Source organism: Folsomia candida, unplaced genomic scaffold, assembly GCF_002217175.1.
Source record: "Folsomia candida strain VU population unplaced genomic scaffold, ASM221717v1 Fcan01_Sc015, whole genome shotgun sequence".
Classification (NCBI taxonomy): domain Eukaryota; kingdom Metazoa; phylum Arthropoda; class Collembola; order Entomobryomorpha; family Isotomidae; genus Folsomia; species Folsomia candida.
This window is the reverse complement of record NW_019091207.1, coordinates 4,162,275-4,187,613: the sequence shown is the minus strand read 5'-3', so window position 1 is coordinate 4,187,613 and position 25,339 is coordinate 4,162,275. Positions and strand designations below refer to the sequence as shown.

General features: G+C 34.6%; 1 protein-coding gene across 1 annotated transcript; it reads left to right on the top strand.

Moving 5' to 3' along the window:
* The first annotated feature begins 5,960 nt into the window (after positions 1-5,960).
* On the top strand, positions 5,961-21,742 carry LOC110856413 (glutamate receptor ionotropic, delta-1). The gene is made up of 5 exons (XM_022104899.2): positions 5,961-6,431; positions 7,946-8,014; positions 11,349-11,721; positions 20,105-20,435; positions 21,210-21,742. Exons 1-5 carry the CDS (start codon positions 6,167-6,169, stop codon positions 21,612-21,614), a joined length of 1,443 nt encoding a protein of 480 aa, XP_021960591.1. The 5' UTR covers positions 5,961-6,166; the 3' UTR covers positions 21,615-21,742.
* Positions 21,743-25,339: the final 3,597 nt, after the last annotated feature.

Below are 25,339 nucleotides of genomic sequence, written 5' to 3'. Positions count from 1 at the left end.
CATTTGAATGTACAGGTCTTTCATGTCTTCCCCGAAATAGCATCTCTTTCCTGTTGCGAGTGAAAGTGGACACTCATCTTCTCCGCATGGAAGAGTTATGTTGAAATAGTCCATCATCCCGTTTAGGATTTTCTTATTATTCCAGGCCCGGGTTGCTTCTTTAATAACCTGTTTCCCCATCATCAGCTTCGTAGTTATGTAGGAAATGGTAAAGTAAGTGTTGGGGCCCTTCTCTGTTATTTCGTTCAAATTCTTGTCGAGGACTTCGTGGTCCTTAACCAAAATGTTGAAATCAGTTCGCAATTTTTGCAAGGCAATTTCAGTGAAATTCATCTGCTCCTCCAATTGATTAATGGATTTTTCTTGGAGACTTGAAATTTCTTCCAGATCTGAAATTCTTGCTGCATTGTTTGCTGCCAGCACCACTCCCCCAATGCCAAGTCCAGTCACCACCACAGCGCCAAGAGCAATCAGGGCCACCAGGATGAATCTCTTCGGTCTGTGCTTGCTCATACTGAAGTTATGGAAAGAAGGACACATCTGCTTCATTTCATGGATGAAATAAGTCTCGTACATCTCGTTGCATATTTTCTTTGCAGTCTCCAGTTGTCCTTTCGGTACGATTTCTTCAGTGAGCAGGGTGCATGGGCTGATTAATTTTATCCTTAGGTAGACCGTCTCATATCCAGAAATTACAGGAACAGGGCTTCCTCTCCAGAGAATGGGTTGGGAGTTTTGGACATTCACTCCCTGTGTTACTCAAAAAGTTGATGATGTTGGCAGCAGCATCACTCTTCTTTTTCAAGAAACACACCTGCCGGAAACCGGTCTTCTCATCCTTGAGGAGAAGAAAGTAATTTGACCCCTGTAGAGACGTGGTGGAGTCCTTGCCCGACAGATCGGCGTGGATAACATCCCCCGGCTGCAGGTTCTTATTCTTCTCCCTCTCTGGAAAAGGCTGTCGTGTCTCTTTCCCCAGATGACAATCCGAGCAGTGAAAGTCCGACGCAAGATCTTCCATCTTGATCCCCTCAACTGCCCCAACTTTCACTGCATTTTTGATGTAGCCCATATTGACATGGGCCAATCGCTCATGCCACAATTTCGTCTTGTTGATGGTGGCTGAGTATGCAGAGTTTTTCGGGACGCGGAAACCCATTACATAATTTCCATTTAGCCACCAAGCTTGAGGTCCTTGTTGCCCCTTGAAATAGTAAGTGGTCTTCCCGTTTTCTTTCACGATTTTGAACCCCTTCTGGTCCATGATCCCCTCGCTAAAGAGGTTCACGGCACCAGGAATATAGTGGGCGTTGTGGATAGATATGGGATACCACTCCCCCTGCACCCAAGCTTCCACTTGTACGGTCCCCTTCCCCAGTGCCCGGATGGAGGAGTTGTCCGTGATGCTGACAGGAATGGGATTCTTGAACTCTTTGTAGTCCGTCAGCCAATCCTTTCTTCCAGTGATATGGAACGAGGCCCCGCTGTCACTAATCCATCGGGTGCTCCCCTCTTCCATCTCATGCCCCCCCAGGAACGCTTGGCAATCCCCAGGACCCTCATTCTGCTTTTTGTTGTTTTTACGGTTCTGCTTGCGGTTGGAGTTGTTGTTATTGTTGTTGTTGTTGCACTTAGCCTCATCACCCTCTTCCCTTTTGGGTTTACGGCATTCCCTCGCCCAATGTCCCTCTATACCGCAGTTCCGGCACGCCCCTTCTCGTTTCTTCTTCTGGGGTTGCTGCTGTTGTTGCTGCTGGTTGGATTTTCCTTTTTGGAATTTTTTGTTACCATTTTGGGCGTTGAAGGCGATGTTGAACTGCTGCTGCTCCTCCCCGCCTTCACCGTTGGCCTTAAATGACAGTTCCTCATTTTTGATTCTTGCAATGAGATTTGCCATGGTCTGACTTGCGGCGTCAACGCTGCCCCAGGCCCTTTTAAACGCGTGAAACTTCGACTCGGGAAGAGACGATACAGCCTTGATGACCAATGCTTGTGCAGTCACCGGATTCCCCATCTCTTTAAGAGCTCTCGCCAGCTCCTCCAGTTCACCGCAGGCTTCCACCGCAGACCGATCTTCAGAAATCTTAAAATTGTAGAACCTGGTGAGCGTCCGCTGCACGTTCAGAATGCTTGCATCGGAATTTACTTCCGCAATCTTTTCCCAGGTAGTTTTTGCTGAGTCGCATGCATAGATATGCGCCATCTGACCTTGCTCAAGTAGCTGAACAATGAGCGAGCGAGCTCCCACGTCGTTCTCGTCCCACTTGTCCACGTCTGTTTGGTTGCTCCCATCGGTCTTGAGGGTTGGCTTCTTCTTCGTACCATCTATGTACCCCCAAACGCCCCCAGCCTGCAACGCCAAGGTGACCTGTAGCTTCCAAGGCTGGTAGTTATCCCCGTTCAACTTGGGAATATGAGACGTCTCAACTTTCTTCATGATGATGACTCTCTTCCACGCTACCACTCGAATCTTGATTACGTATCTAGTTACACACCACTGCTGCAACTTCACACTGTGTAAACTACTGTGTACTGTGTAAACTGTGTAAGTATGGAGCTGTGTAATTTGACGATTATTATTTCACTACTCGAAGTAAGAATAAACGCGACGTTTTCGCGAAACTTGACGACTTTATCCTTAAACGCGAGTCTGGACAAACCAGTTTTGACGACAACGAGAAGGAGTCTCAGAAGAGTCTCAACTTTCCCGAAAAGTGAGAAGGATTAGCTAAAAGCTTTTACCTGGCTAATGCCCTCTGTTAGAGCATACCCAACCTCTCACTCTGTCTCAAAACGTAAAACTTGAGATAACTCGAAAATCTCAACTTGCCTCTTGTGCGATCGAAAACCACGATTAAGATACCATGTGGTAAATAATGAACAACGATACAACACGACGGTTGCCAATCGACTGATAATTTATTGTCAACATGCAACATGATTATATAGACATCATGAGTAATAGAATATGTATTAATAAATGTATGAAACTGTTCCTCACGACACTTTCCAAAGTGTCTGACCTAAATAGAAAGGAAGTGCTAAATCCTTCTCCCAAGAATGGGAATGCTAAGAATGAGCTGACACTGTACAAAGGTCCAATAAAGTCGGTGCCATAAACATCCGTTATGAAAGGCTACTTGAAATAGCTAACCTAAATACCTAATATTAGATCATTTTATCCAACAACTAATTTCACTTTGACGGGTACTTACTAAAATGAAATTATAAAGCCTTCTAATTTGACAGGTTACACGATTTAACGAGTATTTCCTTTAATTAAGATAGCTCTATCACAATCGTTAAATCCAATAAAACGCGATTTTATGAATTGATTTAATCACATTTTTCGCATTAATAACTCTGATCGAGCTTTCGCCTTGAAATATTTATTTATTCGTGTGGTGCGTCCTTTTTTGTGTAAAATCCGTAAATTTATCAACGATCTATTACTTTAGTGTTTACATTACAAGGCTGCAAACGCTCGAGTGATTAGTAGCTTCGAGTTTCATATCATGAAAAAAAGTGTGATTTTGGACTTTCCATGTATCGACAAAGTTTTCGCTGGAGTATTTTTAAACTGAAAAATAATTAGTGACGAAGTTCACTTTGTTAAATTTCGTAAATTTGCCACACTATTTATTACGTTTGTACCACAAACCGAATACACGGTTTACAGCGAATTCACGGTTTACTACATATTTCGCTTATTTTTTTTTACATAATTTGTTACAATTTTAATTTGAAGTTGAATTTGAGGGAGTAATTAGAAAATTGAGAAATAACAATTTTATCAAGATTTGTACGCCGTTTAGGCGAATTTATATTATTTAGTTCTCGTGTTAAATAATCACAGATTTTTTTTTGATATTTGAAGCGTACACTCAACAAAATAAGTTGGTGTCAAAATTGTCTTGGTAAGAAAAATCGTCACCGCATGCAGTCACATAAGACTTTAACACGCTGGTAGAAATTTGACAACAATAATTTCAATAAAACTAAAATTGGACACCGTCCGGTTAGATAACGAGATAAAAATTTTGAGTCTCCCCGAAATTAGTGTTGCATTTCAGTGGCAAATCTTTACCAGTGTCGTTAGTGACTACATGCCGTGACGAGTTTGTTACCAAGATAATTTTGATACCAACTTATTTTGAGTGTAGTCGTCATTCATATCGGCGTAGAAATTTGATTATTAATAATAAAATCTAAATTCTTCAAAACGGCGTACAAATCTTGACAAAATTAGCATTTTTCAATTTTCTATCCCAACTTGAACCTGAAATTTGAATTGTCTCAAAAATTGAATGAAATGTTGACACAATTCTTGTTAAACTTGTTATATCGATAAGTTTTGTGAAATAATTTTACAAACTTTTACAAAATAAAGATCTGAGTATGTAAGTTTATAAAAATTCTGCATATGATACAATCCGCAGTGCTGATTTTATACGTATAATAACGGGATGAGAAAAGGTATTTTTTTAATGCGTAAAATTTAAGACCGATTTCAAACTATTTATGATGTTTTTTTCATCTCATCTAATTAGTGGTTGCGACCGTTAATTTTGTAATTTTTAAATGTGGCGTCTATTTCCCACATAAAAAATAATTTGGTAGTCTTGTAAAATCTGTAAAATAATTCTACAAAGTTTTGAAAAATTAAAAAAAACTCGTTTGATAAATTTCCCAAAACTTTTTTTTTTAATTGTAAGCTAATTTCCTTCAGAAATATTTACAAAATTTTACAGAAGTTTAGAAGCTGACAGAATTTACGGATTGTACAAAGCATTTTTTAATGTAGAAAATTTAGGACCAGTTTCAAACGAGGATGTTTATTTCATTTTATCTTATTAAATAATCTTTGCGACCGATGATTTTCTAATTTTTAAATGTGGCGTCTAATTCTGACGTAAAAAATAATCGAAAGCAACATATTTTTACGTTAGTGACAAATCTTTCTTTGTCAACGTGGCAGAGCCTGACAGTGATTACACGTAGTAATGATTTTATTACCAACTTAGTTTCTGAATGATTTCTACAGAAATCCAGGATTAAAATAATATACCAAAGTATTAAAGGTATTAAAGTTTTACCATATCGGTAGAAGATTTTTATGAACTTAATACAAAGCGGTTATACCAACTAACCGAGGAACCAAATCGGAGGGTTATACTTCACACCATCGCATTGTTAGTTAATTATGAAAAAAATTAATTTGCACTTATGAAATATGTATTTTCATATTTCTAATTATAATTTGTATTTCTGGTAACATTTAAAAGCGTAAAATCCATAAAATCCTGGCTTTGTAAACTATGCAAAATTAATTAATGTGTTACAAAATTTACAAGGTTCTGAGTTTGGATGGGAAAATTGGGTATGTATAAATTACGCGACTACGTGGATAATTTTGGAATAATTTATACCTTGTGAGTGTTAATAGATGCTATTTCACGAACTGGTTTCTCCATATTTCTTTCTTTAACGACGACCTATGAATACTTGTACTTGCCACTTTCACCACTTTCACTTCTGATGAAAAACCAATAAATGCATCCTCATATTTAGGAATTTGTCGTTATGCAATGCTATTTCGAATCCCTGGTACTATCCTGTTTGCAGTAAAACCACATGACAACTTAAGAGTGAAATTTACTTTATAGTTCGAACTAGTTCGAAGTCGTTTGCAGTTTTAAGAAATAATTAAATAGGTATCTTTATGGAAGATACAATTTCTCCAATATATAAATTTTTCACGTTGTGTTGTAATTTTTTTACGCATAATTTTTTTTAAAGAATTTGTATGCATTTTAAAATTTATTAAGGAAGATTTATTAAGGCTATTTTGCGAAAATAAATAAATTTAGCACATAGAAATTTAGTATATTGGAAATTATATAATTTGTGTTCGAAATTTCACAATAGTAATTTTCATTTTTACAGGACCATCACACCCCCATATTTGCCGCTAAGTGCGAAAAATTCTGATCCCTGGATCTACATAACGCTAAATCCCGCCCTGCTCGAACCGCTCCTACTTTCACGCACACTTCCGGCCAGGACGAAATACAAGTTGGGACTTTCCCTTAACAAAAATCGGGACGAATTAGTGATCAGATCCGTCTGCTATTTTTGTGACGCGGGTCGCCCCGTCGTTCTCACGATGCCCGTCCAATCACCCGCCACTTTCAACTACTTTCCCGACTATGTCGTAAATCTGCGCGGGAAAGTTTTGCGCGTCGTATTCCCCCTAATTTTGGGGCGGGTCGAGGTGCCTCCACCGTACGAGGGGGTAAACAATGCAAAAAGAGGAATGTGGAAGACACTTTTTGACGAATTTCTCATGCCCAAGTTCAACTTTAGTTATACAATGTTCCTCGCAACGGGGAAAGGGACCGGGTTGGAGTTACCGAATGGAACGTGGGTCGGTAAGTGAGCTTAAAATTTAGTTAGAAATTCGGCTTACTATTATTTCGTACAATTTATTCATTGGCACAAAATGTGACGCGAAATGACAGTCAAACCTGTTCAAAAATTCTCATTCAAAAGTCACTCATCCCAATTTCTACTGAAGATTTTTATTCATGCTCAGTCATTTTCTTTCAAACTCATTTCATTTCACTTCATCGGACTTCATTTCTTCGCCATAAGTATTGATCATAGGGTGAAAAAAATGGAAGGAGGGAAAATCTTTCATTCACAGTTATTCATCTGAAATGACGAAATCCTTCAGTCATTTTCATTGAAATGATAGAAAGTTCATTTTCGTAATAAAATGAATCAAAGTGAGCTGGTAGATTTACACTATAGTAAAAACTATGACATGGATTAGGATTGATCAACATTAGAATATTTTTTCCCACTTCGTGTTTTTTTATACAACTTTCTACTGGTTGGAGCTCATAATTTTTTTTAAAGTAGAAAAAAATTCAAATTTTGATCATCTTCTAAAAATGGAGTACAAAAAATAGCGGCACGAAACAAATTTTCTGATATCATTACCGGCCGGTAATACAGCCCGGTAAGGAGCACTACCGCTTAGAAATGTCAGTAACAGCAATGAAAAATTTATCAATCACTCGAAAGTCGAAAGAGTTTGTATATGAATATTAATTTTCATGGTGATGAATAAATTGGTGACGAATTTTATGGTAACGAATTGTGGTGATGATTATAGCTCCGGGCAAAGCAGTTTTCGTATCTGCGGCACGTCTATTAAAACTGATTCTTTTTACTAAAATTCATTATCGGCATGAACCACTTGAAAAACTGGATTAAAATAAATCGTTTTAATTTTAAAACACTTTATATCCATGTTTATAAATTCCAATTGACTTGATTTCCAATTAACTTAATTTCCAATTACCCTAATTTCCAATTAGCTAAATTCTGTTTCTAACCGAATATGACTCCACTTATTTACAAGAATTATGAGCGAAATTAGTAGGTCAACGATAATTTTCATATTTCATCTTAAATAAAAAGTCATATTTCATAAAATTTTTTACAACATCGGTGTGAGCACATTCGATTAAATTTGTCCCGAAAACATTTCTGAATAAGGCAATCTGCAATAATTCGCATAAACAAGGCAAATTTTATAAAATTTGCATACACATACATATATACACAAAATTTCACATTTTTAAGTAGATATAAGGTATATACAGGTTTTTACAAGGATTATGACTAAAATTAGGTTTGATGCTTAATTGGCACAAATTTTGGCAAATCGAACCGTGAATAAGAAACATGCAAACAAAATTCGCAGAATTTTGACCCATCTCCCACGCTGGCTGACACGTTATCATATTTTTTTGAACAAAATTGATTCATTAGCCACGAAAAATGATGTAATGTCTGCCACACATGAAAGTTCGAATTCATTTAATCTCAAAATTGCCAATGCTTATCTGGATAACTGTTTAGTCCTCTTTTTTAGGCACGGTTGGTGACGTCGTGGCGGATCGGGCCGATATTGCCATCATTACAGCAATGACGGATAAACGAAGTAAGTGCATATTTCTTTGTTTGGCAATATAAATATTTTTAGGAAACACAACTTCGGAATGGAACGAACTGAATTTAATATGGAGGCAATTTACGTCAGACTTTATAATTCGGTAAACACGCAAACTAATGTATGAACCAAAAACATGCCTAATATTTAAATGAGTTTGCGAAATATGATGTTGTCACGGGTATGAACGACCAATTAAAAACTTGACATTACTGACACTGTTAGAAATGAAAGTTCGAAATTTCCAAAAATCAGATTAATCAAAATTTTAACCTGCACGAATTTTGATAATTCTGCTGGTGAAAAGTTGTTGCCAAACAGAATGCGAATCAAAATTACACACTGTGAAATTCCCGTAGATTCAAATTTTAATTAATCTGATTTTTGAAATTTCCAATTTTCATAAGCTTAGTACAATTCGTGAAGGCCTTGATAACTTCGCAAATTCCGTCAGCTTTCAATAAAATTTTATAAATATTTCCGAGGAAAATTATGTTACAATTTTTTTAAAGCTTACATACTTGTTAGATCAAGTGCATCTGCTTATTATGTTCAAGTTTATAAAATTATTTTCCAAAATTTACAGATTTTACAAAGTTACCAATGACTGCGTGAATTTCCTCGATATTTTATAAATTTGATAATTTGCAAGTCACACACCACGCAATCGACACCTGAGGGGTTTATTTTAATTAAATTCTTCGCAAAATAATTATAGGTTTCCAAATTTCACAAATCGTATAAATTTTGAATGACTTCCAATTTACTTTTGGTCATCAATTTTGTATTGAATTTAAAATGCGTGATATAAATTTATTAATTTTTTGACACCTTATTTATGTAACGAGAAAACAAAGTTTTACAAATAATTCTGAGGAAAATTATTTTAAAAAATTTAGAAAACTTTCTCAGGCCAAGGGCGTCTTTTAAAAGTTATCTAGTTGCATAGTTTCACAAAAGTTATGGATTTTACACAGTGATCAAAGTACATACATACTGTGTGAAATGTCTCCCTGTCTAAAAAACTTACTGTTGAAAATACAGTATAAGAGTATGATTTTGAAGTATTTTAATACTAGATTTCTATTGACTTTTTGAATTTGAATTTTTGTGTCTCAACTTTCCCTTCTTCCATTATTCAAATAGCGATTTAGAAATCTATTCACCGCCGTGCGTTTTTTAAAAAGTGAAGATGTCATTGTATCTAAAAATCGAAAATTTTTAGATTTATAAAGTTAAGAGGTCAGAATTTTGATTTTTTTTCTTCCATAAGAATCGTCTTATTTTATTTCTATTTTTTCATGCAGGAAAAAAATAAAAATTTCAATCTCCTAAAGTTCCAAACAGTAAAATCATCGATTTTTAGATATAACAAAACTGAATTTCTTAAAAAACGTACGGAGATGAATAAGTTTCAAAATCACAATTTTAAGACATTGAGGAAGGAAAATTTGAGACACCTAAAATTTGTAATTCGGTGACTACGTAAACTTACGAGCCAAAAACATGCTTTTCTTCTGCGTAACGTTTTGTAAGTTCGTAAGCAAAACTTTCCTTCGAGATGCTCCCAAGTTTCGTCAAAAATTCGTAAGTTTCGTAAGTTTACGTTGTTTCGCAGTTATTAACTAACTACGAAGGTTTCCAAATTTCACAAATCGTATAAATTTTTAATTAATTAGAATTTACTTTTAACAATCAATTTAGAATTATATTTAGAATGCATTTTTTAAAAGCTTGTTTATGTAACTAGAAAACAAATTTTTACAAAATTTTACAAATATATTTCTGAGGAAAATTAGCCTACAAATCTTTGTAAACTTCCTCAGATAAAGGGGATCTTTTTATTTGGTAGAAGTGCGTAGCATTATTTTACAAAATTTACGGATTTTACAAAGTTACCAAGTGTTGCGTGAATTGTCTCTCTGTCTTCAAAAACTACCATTGAAAATAAAGTATAGGAGTACCACTTGGTAGTATTTTACTACTAGATTTTTATTAACGTTTCCAATTTGAATTTGTGTGTATCAACTTTCCCATCTTCAGTGTATTCAAATTTTGAAACCTGTTCAGCTCCGCGAGTTTTTTTACAAAATGAAGAAAATCGAAACGTTTTATTGCATCTAAAAATCGAAAATTTGTCAGTGTACAAAGCTAGGAGGCTAGAATTGTGATGCTAAAAGTAAAATTGTAAACATTTTGAAGTAAAATCGATAAAAAATAATATTTCAAAATCAATCAAAATTGATTATTTGCTCATGGAAGAAAAAAATCAAAATTCTAGCCTCCTAAGTTTGTAAACCTACAAATTATCAATTTTGATATGCAATAAAACCTTTATTTAATAAACAAGGTCCCAAAAAGTGGGAAATCTTAGTGAGACAGTGCAATTACAACTAATAAATAAATTTAGATTGCAGAATTTTTGCATCACCGCTCTCAGTACCGTTTTTACTGGATGCACTATAAATTTGACTTTGCATGAATTCTTGTCTTAATTTACGAAAAGGCGCTTTTACTAGTGTACGAGAAGTATGCTAAATTACTAACTGAGATCAAACATAATGGATCATTAATTTTAGAAATACATCTCATTATTAATGGAATATATTTCTTCCAGTAAAAACGGTACCTAGAGCGGTGATGCAAACATTCTGCAATCTAAATTTATTTATTAGTTGTAATTGCACTGTCTCACTAAGATTTCCCACTTTTTGGGACCTTGTTTATTTAAAACTTGTAATTGGGTTGTCAATGGAATTATTACACTGCAACACCGACAGTAATTATTTGCAACGAGAATAATTTTACAAAATGTGTAGCTTTAAATTTGAATAACTTCTTGATTTCTTAACCGATTTCCGTCAACGTGGTCTTAAAATGTTCAGAAGGAATGAGTGTAACTTTTTCCAATAATTTAGGACTATGTGATGCTCCAAAATGGAACAATGGATAGAAAGGTGACTCCGAGTGCAAATTTTTGCTCTTTTTCGCCCATAACTCGGGTAAAAATCAAAAATTCGCCAAGTCAACTAGTACATCGTTTCTAAATTCAGTAACAATGATCTGTGCAAAATTTCATCAAAATCGGTTGAGAAATGACTGAGAAATCGACTTATGTCACTTTTTTTGGGTGGGGTAAATGCATACTTAGTAAATTTTTTCGTTGTTAGGTATTTGCCTCACTAAGAAAAAAACAAGCACGGAGATGAACAACTTTCAAAATTACTATTTAAATATATTCAAGAAGGGGAAGTTGAGACGCAAAAATTCAAATTTACCAGCACATAATGCCACCTTAATTGACATTATTTTTCCTTCTGTCCAGTAAAAGTGGTCACCTTCACGAACACGTTTTTCGACATAAATTACCTCAACTTTATCACCACCGAGGGAACCCGCGTCTTTTCTCCCGCCGTTCTCCTCTGGCCGTTCGACGTGGTCATGTGGTCCTTCATCGGCGCCTCCACCGTGGCCGCGTTCCTCATCTTCAAACTGATCAATAAGGCGATGGCTGCTTCGCACGTGGAGGTGAAAAATATCCCGCCAAATAATCCCACGTGGGGCATGAGACGCCAAGTTTTCTTCGTTTTGACGAGTTACCTGGACCAAGATTGCGGCGGAATGCCGAGTTTTACCCCGTTGCGCTGTTTCGTCGCGTTGTGGCTGTTTTTTACCCTGATTATTACAACGGTATACAGGTTAGTACACTGAAAATAAACCGTAGTAACGTTAGAAGTAGCTCACCCTGTCATATTGACTTGGTTAGAACTTACGCACCAAAGGTGCTGAGTAACCCGCCAAGCCATACTTACAATACAATTAGCGAGTAAGATACGCATATATAATGACTTGCTATAACTTTACCAAAGGTGCCGAATAATCGCGCAAAATATACAAGTATAAAAGTTATACAATTTTGCACCATTGATGCAGGATAATCGAACAAATAGATATAGTATTGTCATATAATTTTGCACCAATGGTACAGGATAACCAGAAAGAGCAGGCATACAAAAATGATATAATTTTGCACCAAGGGTGCGGAATAAGGAGCCAAATTAAATATCTAATTTTGAAATAATGTTGGTTTTTTCCCTGGGGCCTTGAACTCGTGGTGTTAAATTTTTGACACCACCTTTCATCCAGTTATTCTAAACTTTTGGTGCATGTTGCATAGATTCTCCCAATTATTTAGCATCATTTTTGATAACCGGTTGTTTGATACTAACGGTGCTACTTATTCCAATGTTGGAGTACTTTCTCGATCAACTTTCCCAATTGATTCGCACCATTTCCGTTCGGATTGTTCGATGCCAATGGTGGGACTAAGTTATTCAATAATGGACATGGGGATTATTAATTAGCATCAATTGATGCAAAAAACTCATGAACACACAGACGGACAGACAGACGGACAAGAACAATTCAATAGCTCTCATGCTACGCAGGGTGAGCTAATAAGTCGATAAAAAATCTTAAAAATCGTCATTTTTTGAAATGTGTTAAAAAAATCGATATATTTTAATGTTGGACTTGCAAGTCGTTCCGTAAATTTTCGGAAACAGAAAATCGAAAAAACTGTTTATACATGTAGAACGAAATCGGTCTGACATTAAACAATGAGGAAATTTGTAAGCCTATGTAATTCTGTAACCACGTAAACTTAGGAGGGGAGCTTGCGAGGTTGATAATAACAGATCTTGATGCCCTTTGGATATGTGGTAGGGACCCATGAGTGTACTAAAACCCTGAATTGGTTTGACTCCATGGCCACATTTACGCCCGCCACACCCACTCAAAAATGCCCAAAAAACGCTTTCACTCCAGTTTTCACTCACTCAAATCCACGCCAAAAATCCAATTTTACTCGGATTTTGAAATTTCTTTCACCAATATACTCCCCGATAGTTGCTTTCTTCAATCCAATATCAAACTCAATTTTGCTGATTATTATTTCGCAGGCATAATTTGCCTTGTTGATTGCTACAACAATGCTCATTCAGAAATTTAAATTTTAAAAATACTAAAAATTTCGAAAAAATTGAGTTTGATATTGGATTGAAGAAAGAAACTATCTGGGAGTATATTGGTGAAAGAAATTTCAAAATCCGAGTAAAATTGGACTTTTGGCGTGGATTTGAGTGAGTGAAAACTGGAGTGAAAGCGTTTTTTGGGCATTTTTGAGTGGGTGTGGCGGGCGTAAATGTGGCCATGGAGTCAAACCAATTCAGGGTTTTAGTACACTCATGGGTCCCTACCACATATCCAAAGGGCATCAAGATCTGTTATTATCAACCTCGCAAGCTCCCCTCCTTAGTTAAACGACAAATTAACTGCAGAAAATGGATATACTATCCTCGCATTTAGGCGTGTCACCTCATTTGCATAAATCTCAATAGCCCATTTTCGGCGATACGGGCTTTCCATGTTGAGTAAACTCTATGACTCTCGCGAATGCGTTAAAATATGCAAATGAGGTGACAGAGCAGAGTACGAGGACAGTATGTTTTTATTCACATATCAAAACTAAAGTAATAATGATTTTGAGAAGTAGAAAGGTTGTAAAAATTATTATGGAATTGGACTTAATAAATTTAGTGAAATGTACATTTAAACGACGTTATCAAGTTTTTTGCAAAATCGAATTACTTATAAGTAGTGCAGATAAAATAAAGTTTGTGCCCAGTTATATTTTTCAAATTTGGTATGAAAATCGGCATAGATATTTTTATTTCTCAAGATTACTGATTATTTCAAAAACCATTTATTTGAGAAAAAATGTGGTGCAAAATGACACTTAAAACAAAGTGTATAAATTTTGCTAAAGTTCGTAACCTTACAAACCTTGCGCAATTACGATGGTTACAAACGTGGGCGTGAATTTCCCCATTGTTAGTATTCAAATGTAGTATACATTTGTAGTTCCGAGGAAATGGTCACAGAAATGTTGTAAAGTTTAGGATTTAAACGACATTGTCAGTTTTGTTGAATAGTCAAATTATCCAATTGTAGGCCAGATTCCTCATATTCTTCAAAATCCCAAAAACTAACAACCATGAACAAAACTTGCAAAACGTTTGCAAGATCCGAAACCATACTGGGCAAACCTCTTTTCTGGGAAGGGATGGCATTTTTATTGCATAATGCACATAGAAAATTGACATGTTTTTAGATATTTGGCAAGCAAGTTGTACTGCGAGATGAGACGTTTAGTTGTGTACGACTTAAACTGAATTACTGAAAACACTAGGAAATACATAAAATGTCGCAGTGACAAGTTGAGAATTTAAACGTCGGATTGATAATTTTTAAAAAAAGCATAACCCAAATTTTATTTAAAAGATCTGTTTTCAAATCTTGATTTTGGTTAACAAATTTACCCAACAAACTGGCATGTTATTAGTTTATCAAGTTTTCCTTCTACATCAGAAACTAAAATAACAATAACTTGAAGTCGTGGAAAGACTTCATAAAAAATTATTAAGTTTTGACAAATTAAAAACTTTGCTTAAAATTATTTTCTTAAGGGGCCTCTTACACATGGTTAAACTGTGCATGTAACACAATGCCCCACACCCCTACAAAAAGTGGACCCTTCCACCGCGAAACTCAAAAAATCCTGAGTTTCTCATGCTCGTCTGTTTATCAACTCTCCACCGGTTTATCAAACCAATATTCGTTAAAAATAATTAAAATCGAAATCTGAGGGTGTGACAAGCTGTTGCTTTTTTCTTCACGATAACCCGTCCGAGTTGGAGTTTCTCGCTGAAATCTTAAATAAAGCAGATATGTTTCAACCATCACCAGAAGAATTGCAATGACCATGATTTATCTCAAACATGTACATGACATATTTATCGTCATTTATTTATGAAGAGTCTTCATTGAAGACCCACCTCTAAAATGTCCCATTTTTCTTGAATTTTCTCGCACAAATAAGAATTATAGTTCTCATCAGAGAGCTGGGTTACCAGGAATTTTGCAGGGACGGCCATCGTCACACTTCAATCTTATATAGTAATTCAAATATTATTAAATTCCTGACTTGAAATTCATAAATTTTCATTACCGATGTGAAGAAAGAGTAAAACAACTTCTTTGACGGACGGAAGTCGGGTCGTGTGAATGTTGTGATGGGAAAAAAAGCGAAGACAACCACATTTACCACGCTTCGTGGCGTACCACTTTGCCCCATTTTTGTGAAAAAATTGATAAAAAATGGCGTTAATTGCAATCAACTCATTGATTTTTGAAAATAATTTAATTTTGATTGGTGTTTTGAAAACCTAATTTTCAGCGTCACAAACAAGTCGTTTTCAAATTTCAAATTTTTCAAAATTGACAGAGATACAGTTTCATATCTCTGTCAATTTTGAAAAATTTGAAATTTGAAAACGACTTGTTTGTGACGCTGAAAATTAGGTTTTCAAAACACCAATCAAAATTAAATTATTTTCAAAAATGATTGCAATTAAAGCCATTTTTTATTTTGCATGTATGTTTATGGGGCAAGGAGAGTCCACTGTTGCCCAGGGGTGTAAGGAATGGCGTCATCCAATTCCCCCTTAAGCAGGATAGCATTTTTTGTCAATTTTTTGCCAAAGGATTGCATAGAAAATCTGCAAGTTTTCATTTCTTAAAATATTTGCCAAACAAGTCGTGCTGCGTAATGAGACATTTACGTATGTACGACTGAAAATTTTTGGTTGAATTACTTAAAAATTTAAGAATATACATTTAAAATTGTTCAAGTGATAATATTACAGCAAATTCGAGAAATTTGGAATTGTTTCAATTAAACGATGGAATGATAAATTTTTAAAAAGTATAATTTAAAATAACTTGAAAAGATAGTTCACAGGGATTTGGGTCAAAATATATACCAGGAAATAGACATTTTAGTGTTATCAAGATTTCTCGACATTTCAAAAACTAATATAATAATGTGGGTATTCACGTCACTAAAAAACGTCGCTTCGCAACACATCTTCGCAACTTTTGCGGTGTTTGCGAAATAGGTGTCGTGAACGACTTATTTTACATGAAAATGCGTAAATTGATTATTTGCAAAAAAAATAATTCATTTGACGGAAAAGTGTAAGGTTGTCTGGCAACATTTCTAAAAATGAGGAGAAATGAAAATTTCGCTTGACGACGAGTTTGCGAAAAATAGTTTACGACGATAATAGATGCCCTTTTGCTTCGAATGTTTCGTAAAAAAATAAAGCAATCTGATTGGTTGTCGCATCGCAACTCTTCGCAAACATCGCAAACTTGCGAAGACAAGTTGCGAAGCGACGTTTACGTCTTTTACGAAGTTGACGTGAATACCCACAATAATTTAAATTGGCAGGAAAAAATACTTACGAATGTGCAGTTAACAAATTAAGTTAACCAATTAAGCCGTGCTGCGAGATGACACGTATACATGTATACGACTAAAGCTGTTTGACGAAATTACTTAAAAATGGAGGAAAATATATTTTTTTAAAAAGACAAACCACAATTTTATGTAAAGTTCAAGAAATTTTGAACTGTGTCATTTAAACGTTGTAATGATAAAGTTTTAAAAACTATAATTGAAAATAACTTTCATAGATAAATTAGGATATTTGGTACAAAAATTTACCGGCAAATAGGCATTTTATTTATCAAGAAATCTCTGATATTTTAGAAACTAAAATTAACCACTAATAAATTAAAAAGGTGGAAAATTGTTATAAAATAGAGTTTAAAAAATGTTTTAAAAGTTATTAAATCATTTAAAAATTAATATAAATTTAGGTTTTTCAGTTAATCACTTCATTTTCTTAGTTAATTGAAATTTTTAGACCTGGTAGAATTGCGTCATTTAAGCGTGTTGAAGTGACAAATTTTGGAATACTATAATTAGAAAAAACTCAAAGATTTCTTTATGTAAAGGATTTTGGTTCACAAAAATCCCCTACAAAATGGGGACTATTATTTCTAGTTTCCAAGATTTCCTGATATTTCTGAAATTAAAATAATAATAAATTAAAATCGTAGAAAGGCAGGTTTACAAAAATAATTACTGAAAAAACACTAAAAAATGTAGGATATAAACGAACTTGTCAAGTTTTGCATACTCATATTACTTTATAGTAACAAAAATGCATCACTTCTAGTTCGGGAAACTTGCAAGTTTCAGCATAACTTGTGCCAAATTCGAAACACTGTGCAAAACTCTTTTCCAGAAAGATGAATTTTATTCCTAAATTTACCCAGAAAATCGACATGCTTTTGGTTCTCAAATTACATATTTCACTGTAAAAAATGTGGTACCAAATGGCACATTTACACAATCTGACTTGCTAAAAAAAAGGGAAAGATATTTTTTTTTAAAACTTTAAAAATGTACAATTTTTGAAGTTTTGAAATTGCATCCCCAAACCAAAGTGCATCCTCAAAATCTCCCAATATTTTAGACAATAAAAATTTGAGTCGAGGTAAGATTCTAAAAGTAATTACGTATGTATAGTTAACAGATTTAACAAAATCCACAATTATGACGACGTTGTCAATTTTTTCACATAATCAAATCACGTTAGAGCAAATCAAGATCCATTAAGTCTAAATTAGTGTATTTTGCAATTTTCTTGCAAACGATTGGAATGTTAAAACCAGGAAAAGTTATAAAAAACATAAATAAATTTCTTAAATGCAGGCTTTAAACGACTTTGTCAATTTTTTAAAAATAATCAAATTATTTAGATCAAATAAAGATTTGTTATGTATTATGTATTAGTAGCTCTGCTATATGTAGCAAGTTTCAACATAATATGTTTAAACTTAACAAGTTGCATAAGATGCCACTTTTCGAATTTTCGAAAAGTTAACAAGTTGCATAAGATGCAACTTGTTAACGTTTGGAAAATTCGAAACTTTGTGCAAAACTCATTTCTAGATATGGATAGATGATAATGGAAATGGATAGAATCGGATATTTGATTCCCGAAATTTATCCAGAAAATTGGCATGTTTTTATTTCTAAGATTACATATTTCACTGTCAAAAAATGTGATGCCAAATGACGCATTTACACAATCTTATTTGCTCAAAAACATAGGAAACTTATAAGAAAAAAACTTTAAAATGTGCAATTTTGGTAGTTTCAAAATTGCATCCCCTACCAAAATTGCATTCCTACGATTCCTCATTATTTTAGACACTAAAAAAATAATTTGAAGTTATGGTAAGTGTCTAAAAAATAGATGGATGGATGTGGAGTTAACAGATTTCATAAAATGTCAGATTTTGACGACGTTGTCAAATGTTGTCGCATAAGCAAATTACTTTAGAGCAAACAAAGATTCCACTTTGCTCCCATGAGTTTCTTGCAAACGATTAACAAATCCGAAACTTTGTGCAAAACTCTAGAAATGGATAGATTTTCAAATTTACCCAGAAAATTTGCATGTTTTTGTTTCTCTAGATTATTTCATTGTCACAAAAATGTGACGCGAGATGACACGCCTACACTACAGAGCGTGTTTCAAGATACAAAACTCACTTTTATTTATTTTATTATAGCTTTATTTCTCGTTAGAGATGTTTAATAATTGCATCAATGTGTAGCCAATTAGTTTGTCTGACGAGGTGCATTCGCTTTTTTCACGCCATCATCACGTTTGACACTTTTTTGGAGTGAATTTGTTCCACCCGCCCATGAAAAGTTTTCCAAAACCCATTTAGCGCCCGACCCGTCAGCTTGAAAATCTCTACATCAAGTACCCAAATCCAAAATAATCTTTAGAAATAATGTCAGGCGACTCATCAAGAGTTGTTACAATTTAAAATTTATTTGTGTAAAATTATTTTTCATACAGTTATCGCAAAGTTACTTCGAAATTCTTGATGTAAGACGGCTTGGGGGCGTACAGTGGGTCCTCCTCTACGTTAGTCTATCTAGGTGAGAGTGAATGACCCTAAAAACTATTGCCTGACTCACCCCCACCATTTTGCATACTTATCCGTGGTGACGGATTTTTCTTGTTGACGAAATTTGCAATCTAGCGTAACCCGTCGTCGATCCTGGCTGATCATGGACGCCGCTCTGGTGGAGGTGGAACTCCAGCCAATGATACCTGCCTCTTTTTGCTAGCGTCATTTAATTCACTGGTAATAAGGGTTTGACTGGCGTAGAATTTATTTATCCCCAGTTTCTTAATAATTTTTTATGGTACAATTCATCTTTGGAAAACTATTTTACGGCTACCTCTCACTACGTGGAGGGGTGTGGCGGCATGTTTGTGTACAGAACTAAGGGTTATTTTGCAAACTGTTCCTTGACTATCTGGGTACGACACATGCAAATTTCAATAATCCCATGTGTCTCTAACACTTGTTATCTCAAAAACAAAAGTGAGTTTTGTATCTTGAAACACGCTCTGTATCTGACTTTGTATAATAAAATTTTGCAGTATAACTCATTTCCGGTGCGAAGTAAAAGTTTCCTAATATCCGAATCCGACAAATTTCTTTTAAGCAAAATTGTAGAGACTAGGGATATTTTTTTCGCCACGTTTAAATAAATTTGTTTTTTTTACAAAATTTACGAATTTTATAAAGTTAACCCTTTAACGTGTATGATTAACGACAAGAAAAGGCATTAAATCGGGGACGCTATAAGTATGTTGTGGTCATGGCGCGGGAGGAGAAATTCAGGAGTTTTTAATAAAACTCGAAAAACTGGAAAATAAAAAATTTAACGTTGAGTTGTATAGGGAAATATCCAAATTTTTGGGAAGAAAATCTTCAAATTTAGCATTGTGTTGGCATAGGAGAAATCCCTCAAAATTGCAACAAATTTTAGGCCGCGGAGAGAAAATGGTGAAAATCAATGACCTCCTAGAAACGACAATTGTCGTCCTTCCTCGCCATGACCACGATTTTTTAGGACGACTTTTGTCGTACTCCCGAATTAAACCATTTCTTATAAAACGACTATTGTCGTCGTTACAGTTTTAAGGGTTAAGGACTGCGTGAATTACTACAAAAATAAATGATATTTATGAAGTTACCAATAGATTTCAAAATTTTTCTGTCATTGTATATTTTCAGATCCAAAATGGTCAGTTTTCTCGCATTTCCTGTGATGGAACGACTTCCCCTGACTTTTGAACAGTTGGTGGCCTCCGATTACGAGGTCGGCTTCCTTAAACATGGCGATTCTGCGTACAACACGCTGAAAGCGTCGACGGATCCGGTCTATGTGAAACTGCTGAACGACATGGAAATCATTACGGGAAACGGATTGGAATGTTTGGAACGTGCCGTGGCAAAAAAATATGCCTGCATTGCATACGCGTTGGCAACGATTTACCTGAAAGCGAGAAATTTATCGGATTCGGAAATCAGGAAACTTGTCTTCGCACCGGAAACGACGTATAATGTGAGATTTTTTAGTACTTTTTTTCTCCTAATTAGTGAATGTATATTTCCTCCATTGTAATAAAATATTTTAAAATTTGAACTTGAAGTAGACTTAAATATGTATTGGTTCGAATGGAAAAATTTGTAAGGATATAAAACTGCGAAAATGCATTCAGGCAAATGTTCTGCTCTGCTCAAAATTGTGTAATGTTTGATTAAAAATTGTAAGGTTTTCACACCAATGTGAAAATTTATAAAAGCTGTAGAATTTTTTTTAATTTTTCGAGATGGAAATGGCGCAATACTTTAAGTTCTCGTAATAAAATGAAAGGCACATTTTTTATCGTCAGCAAGAACAAGCTAAATATGTGAACAAATTGTCCCAGGAAATTTGTAAAATGACGAAATTATTGAGGCAATAACGCAGTATTTCGTAACTTGTAAAATCTGTAAATTTCGAAAAATAATTTACAAGCTGTTACCAAATAAAAAGACTCCCTTGCTCTGAATAAGTAGTTTATAAAAATTATTTGCACTCCGAATTGTACTCGATTGTATTGAAATATTTCCAAAAGTGTGTACAGTTTGTAAGTTTACAGAATTTAACAATGTTACGAAGGGCGTGAATTGCGTTATTGATTTTCAAAATTTACTCATTTAAATAATTATTTAAAAAAAAATTAACCAATCAACCTTAAAATTAACCATGATGACTGTGTATCTGTTGTACTTATGCTTATCGCAAATTACCCTAATTTTTCAATTCTAATATTTTCCACTTTCAAAATTTCAGATATTTATGGGCCTCGTTCTCGAAGCTGGCTCCATCTACAAGGAAAGTTTCGACCGCTGGATCGGCTGGACGCGGCCATTTCACCTCGCCGATTTATGGGAGGCGAACGACATGTATTACAACGTCCGCCTGCCAAAACGCGCCTGGTGGCTGGCAACCAATCAAACGGACAAATTGGCGCTCTCCGACACGGCGGGAAATGACAATCTCACCTTGAAACACATTTCCGGCGCGTTCTACACTCTCACAGTTTGCTTGGCCATCTGCGCCATCGTTTTTATCCACGAAGTGATAAGTTTCCATGCAAAAATGACGGAGAAAGCGGGACGGTTACGGAGACTTTTTAGAAATTCGGACGATCAGAAACTTATCATGGTTGTGGACACGTTTAAATCACAGATTTGACACGATGCTAATAAGACCTACAGATATTACCAGTAGTATACGATGGATATGTATTTATTTTGGATTTTTGTTAGGTTATTCATAGCAATAAAATTTGAAACTATTTTCAAGAAATTGCAAGTCCGAAATATATTAATATTTTGTAAAAAATTTTGACTTTTATTAAAAAAATGAGCACGCACTTAAACAATTTTTTAAATATTAAGAATGCCAATTAGGTAATTTACGCAGTCCTTTCAACGTTGTAAAATTCGAAATATTTGTGTAAATTTACAAGCCTTTTACACTCTCATAGTTTGCCTGGCCATTTGCGCCATCGTATTTATCCACAAGGTGATAAGATTGCATGCTAAAGTGGCGGGACGACTACGCAGACTTTCGGACGATCAGAAATTAATGATGGTTGTGGACACGTTTAAATCACAGATTTGACACGGTGCAAATACAAAAGGCGATTAGACATGGTTTTCACGACTTTGCGCTTGAATATCTCTGGTGCAAATTTGAATTTTGAGTTGATTTTGATAGACAAGCAAGATAATACTCTCAAAAAGATATCTCTAAATTTTTAAGGCGATAGCTTCACAAATGTCCCCTCCAGAGCCCCCAGAGTTGGAAGGTGTCAAAAACCCACTTTCCAAACTTAATTATTCATGTGGTATGATAACCAAAGAGGTCAGAGGTGAAAAATTATTATTATCATAACCCTAGATAATGATTGTATCTAATAATAAAAGAATCCGTAATGAATAAAATAATGTGGGCCCTCCAGCATCGCTGATACTTTTCCATGAAAAGTGATAAGTCGGACCGTGCACCGGGAAATTGACCTCCTGACCTTAAAAACGGACCGACTGGGTGAAATGAAGATTGAGGGCAAAGCTCTAAGTGTCCTAAGTAATATTAAATTAAGCAGTGATGATTTTGAGTAAACAGTTTTGGAGAAGGACCCGAGCTAATCAGCTGACATGGAATCCTAAAAAACTCTTGAACTTATTTAGAAAATTAATAGTCAAATTTTGTTGAAAACAAATTTTAATAAGTTTTTTGTGTCCCCTGCTGCAGAACCATTTTACCTACAAGGTACAAGTGACAAAATAATAAAATTACTGCGTTTTGATTAGTTAAAAATGTTTAACTTCCGCTTCAATTTCGAGGAGAACTTTTGTAAAAATTTTATAGGGTTTGATGGAAACTCATTTCCTGGGGTGTAACCACTTATCAAAAGTACTTACAGTGCAATATACTATATGTACCTTGGATATAAACAACGTTTGGGATTTTTAGTGTCAAAGCCTTAAAATGTGGGGGCCTTAAAAGTCGAGGAGTTGCGTTCGTGAGAGCATTCCATAGGACAAGTATGAAGTTAAACTACAATACGGGCTTAAAAGATAAGCATGAGATAAAAGTGGTTTTATATAGTGAAAGGCATGCTGAGTCCATTGATAATAGTCGCAAAGACGATTTCTGCACTAGGGCCTCAGAAAAAATCTTTTGTTCGGCGCCATTTTATAAGAACACTGGTTTGGAAAACTAAAAAAGGACACCTCTGCAAATTTGACCTTGCCTCATGCCCCAGAGTGCACAACACCGGAAGCCAAATATATTTACCTATAGTTCGAGACATGGGCTTTCACATAAAAAAAGTTAGAAATCTCTCCAACCAAAAACCATCGCATAATTAAATTATGAATTTGTGCAAACCATCTCTAATCGCCTTTTGTAAAAAAATGTGCAAATGAAATGATGGTTTCATGTAAAATTTTCTCTATTTAAACGTCGGAATAACAAGTTTTTTTAAAAATGTAGTGACAAGTGACTTTAAAGCCCTACGATGTGATTGATATTGGATGATTCTGGCTATCGGCATGCTTTAATTTTTCTCAGCATCTTAGGTTTTTAAATAATAATAAATATAATTTAAAGTCGTGGAAAGATTCCAAAAAATAATTATTCAGCTTTATTAATTTTTGCGAATCTAATAAACATCGACATGCCTGCAAAGCTTTTCCAACTTCGAAACATTATTGTGGAAAAAAGGATTGAAATTTCGGTTACAAAATCTAAGTACACAGAAAAGCGGCATGTTTTTATTTGTTTAACTACTCGTCAAACGAGTCGTAATTTGATATAGGACATTTACTTGGATATTAATACGACTTAAACTAAATATTTGATTGAATTACTTAAATAAATAAATTTTAAAAAACAAACTTAGGTGAAGGACGCGCTTAAAATATTAAAACAAGAAGCATTACAAAATGTCATAAATCGTTTAATATTTACTAACTTTTACTTCACCGGGGGCCCAACTAACACAGGAAAAAAGGTATACTTTCAAGGATTTGGAACAATTATACGAAATGCGTAATATGTATTTGTATATTAAACTTGCAAGATTTGAATGATTATCTTTCAATAAATCGCGACACCTCTTATAGAGGAAATTTGCTCATGTTCTGGCGTATTTTTAATAACTTCTGTAATGCTGCCCTTCATATTTAATCAAGTCGTTGGTTTAGCTACATTTATTATTGATTATCATTGCTTTGAAAATTTAACAGTTGGGCCCCCGGTGAAGTAAAAGTTAATAAATATTAAGCGATTTATGACATTTTTTAATGCTTCTTGTTTTAATATTTTAAGCTCGTCCTTCACCTAAGTTTGGTTTTTAAAATTTATTTATTTAATTATTTTTAGTGATTTGTGAACTTATATGCATAAAATCATATGCAATTATAAAACCTTAAACGTTGTTAATTCTCCTGTTTGTGGACGCTTGGCATACCAATTTAATTCCGCAGTGGGTGTGGATGCGTGGCATGCCAATTTAATCCCCCAGTTTCAAAATTTTAAGGATTGTTCTGTTCTGTCAAGGATGCCTTGACACTTAGCGATCTAATAATAACGTAATTCGATTGTCTAGCAACATTGGATATGTTGAGTATTGAATAGCGATGCTGAATAAACTATCACCGCACGTTAGCAACCAGTAACTTAACACGTAAATAGGTTGCCTAATGCAAATATTTCAAAAAGCTCTAATTCCGTCAGTTTTGATCCGATTAAGTCGAACAAAGGCTTACAATTTGCGTATTATCCTGGAGAATAATAAAAATGGCAAGCCCCCGGTCGGAAACACTTCCTTGATGCCAAGAAATTGTTTTTAAAATTTTAGGCATCGGACTTTCTACCTGAAGGAATTAGAATTTTTGAAAAAATAAAAAAAACGTATCTGTAAAACAGAATTCTCTGGTTTTTTTGTTTCAGCATGTTTTCCATGCAACGAACGGTTTGGGCGAAATCTCAGTGCGACCTTTTCAAAGTTGCAGCTGATTGCATACCTAGGCTTCGCCGTAACCATGGTGATCTTTTAACATGATCACCTTATGGTTACTTTTCCTTCACCTAAGAAAAATTACGAATATACTAAAATTGTTCAAGTGACATTCTCATGTAAGTTTGTAGAAATTAGAAATTATGTCATTTAAAGGTTTGAATGATAAATTTATAAAAACGATAATTGAATAAAAATTTCAATAGATGGATGACATCTTGATTCACACATTTACCCCACCAAATTCGCTTTTTTGTTTTAATAAGATTTCCGAATTTTTCAGAAACTAAAATAAAATAATTTGAAGTCGTAGGAAGGCTTTCAAAAATAACGACCCATGTGGAGTTAACGAATTTCATAAAATGCAGGATTTCATTTTTTGCATAAT

Bases quoted from the DNA above. Each gene is read 5' to 3' on its own strand.
- LOC110856413 (XM_022104899.2), top strand. From the start codon at position 6,167: ATGCCCGTCCAATCACCCGCCACTTTCAACTACTTTCCCGACTATGTC. The intron at 11,722-20,104 runs GTTAGTACACTG...GTATATTTTCAG, and splicing joins ATTATTACAACGGTATACAG to ATCCAAAATGGTCAGTTTTC. The intron at 20,436-21,209 runs GTGAGATTTTTT...TCAAAATTTCAG, and splicing joins CACCGGAAACGACGTATAAT to ATATTTATGGGCCTCGTTCT.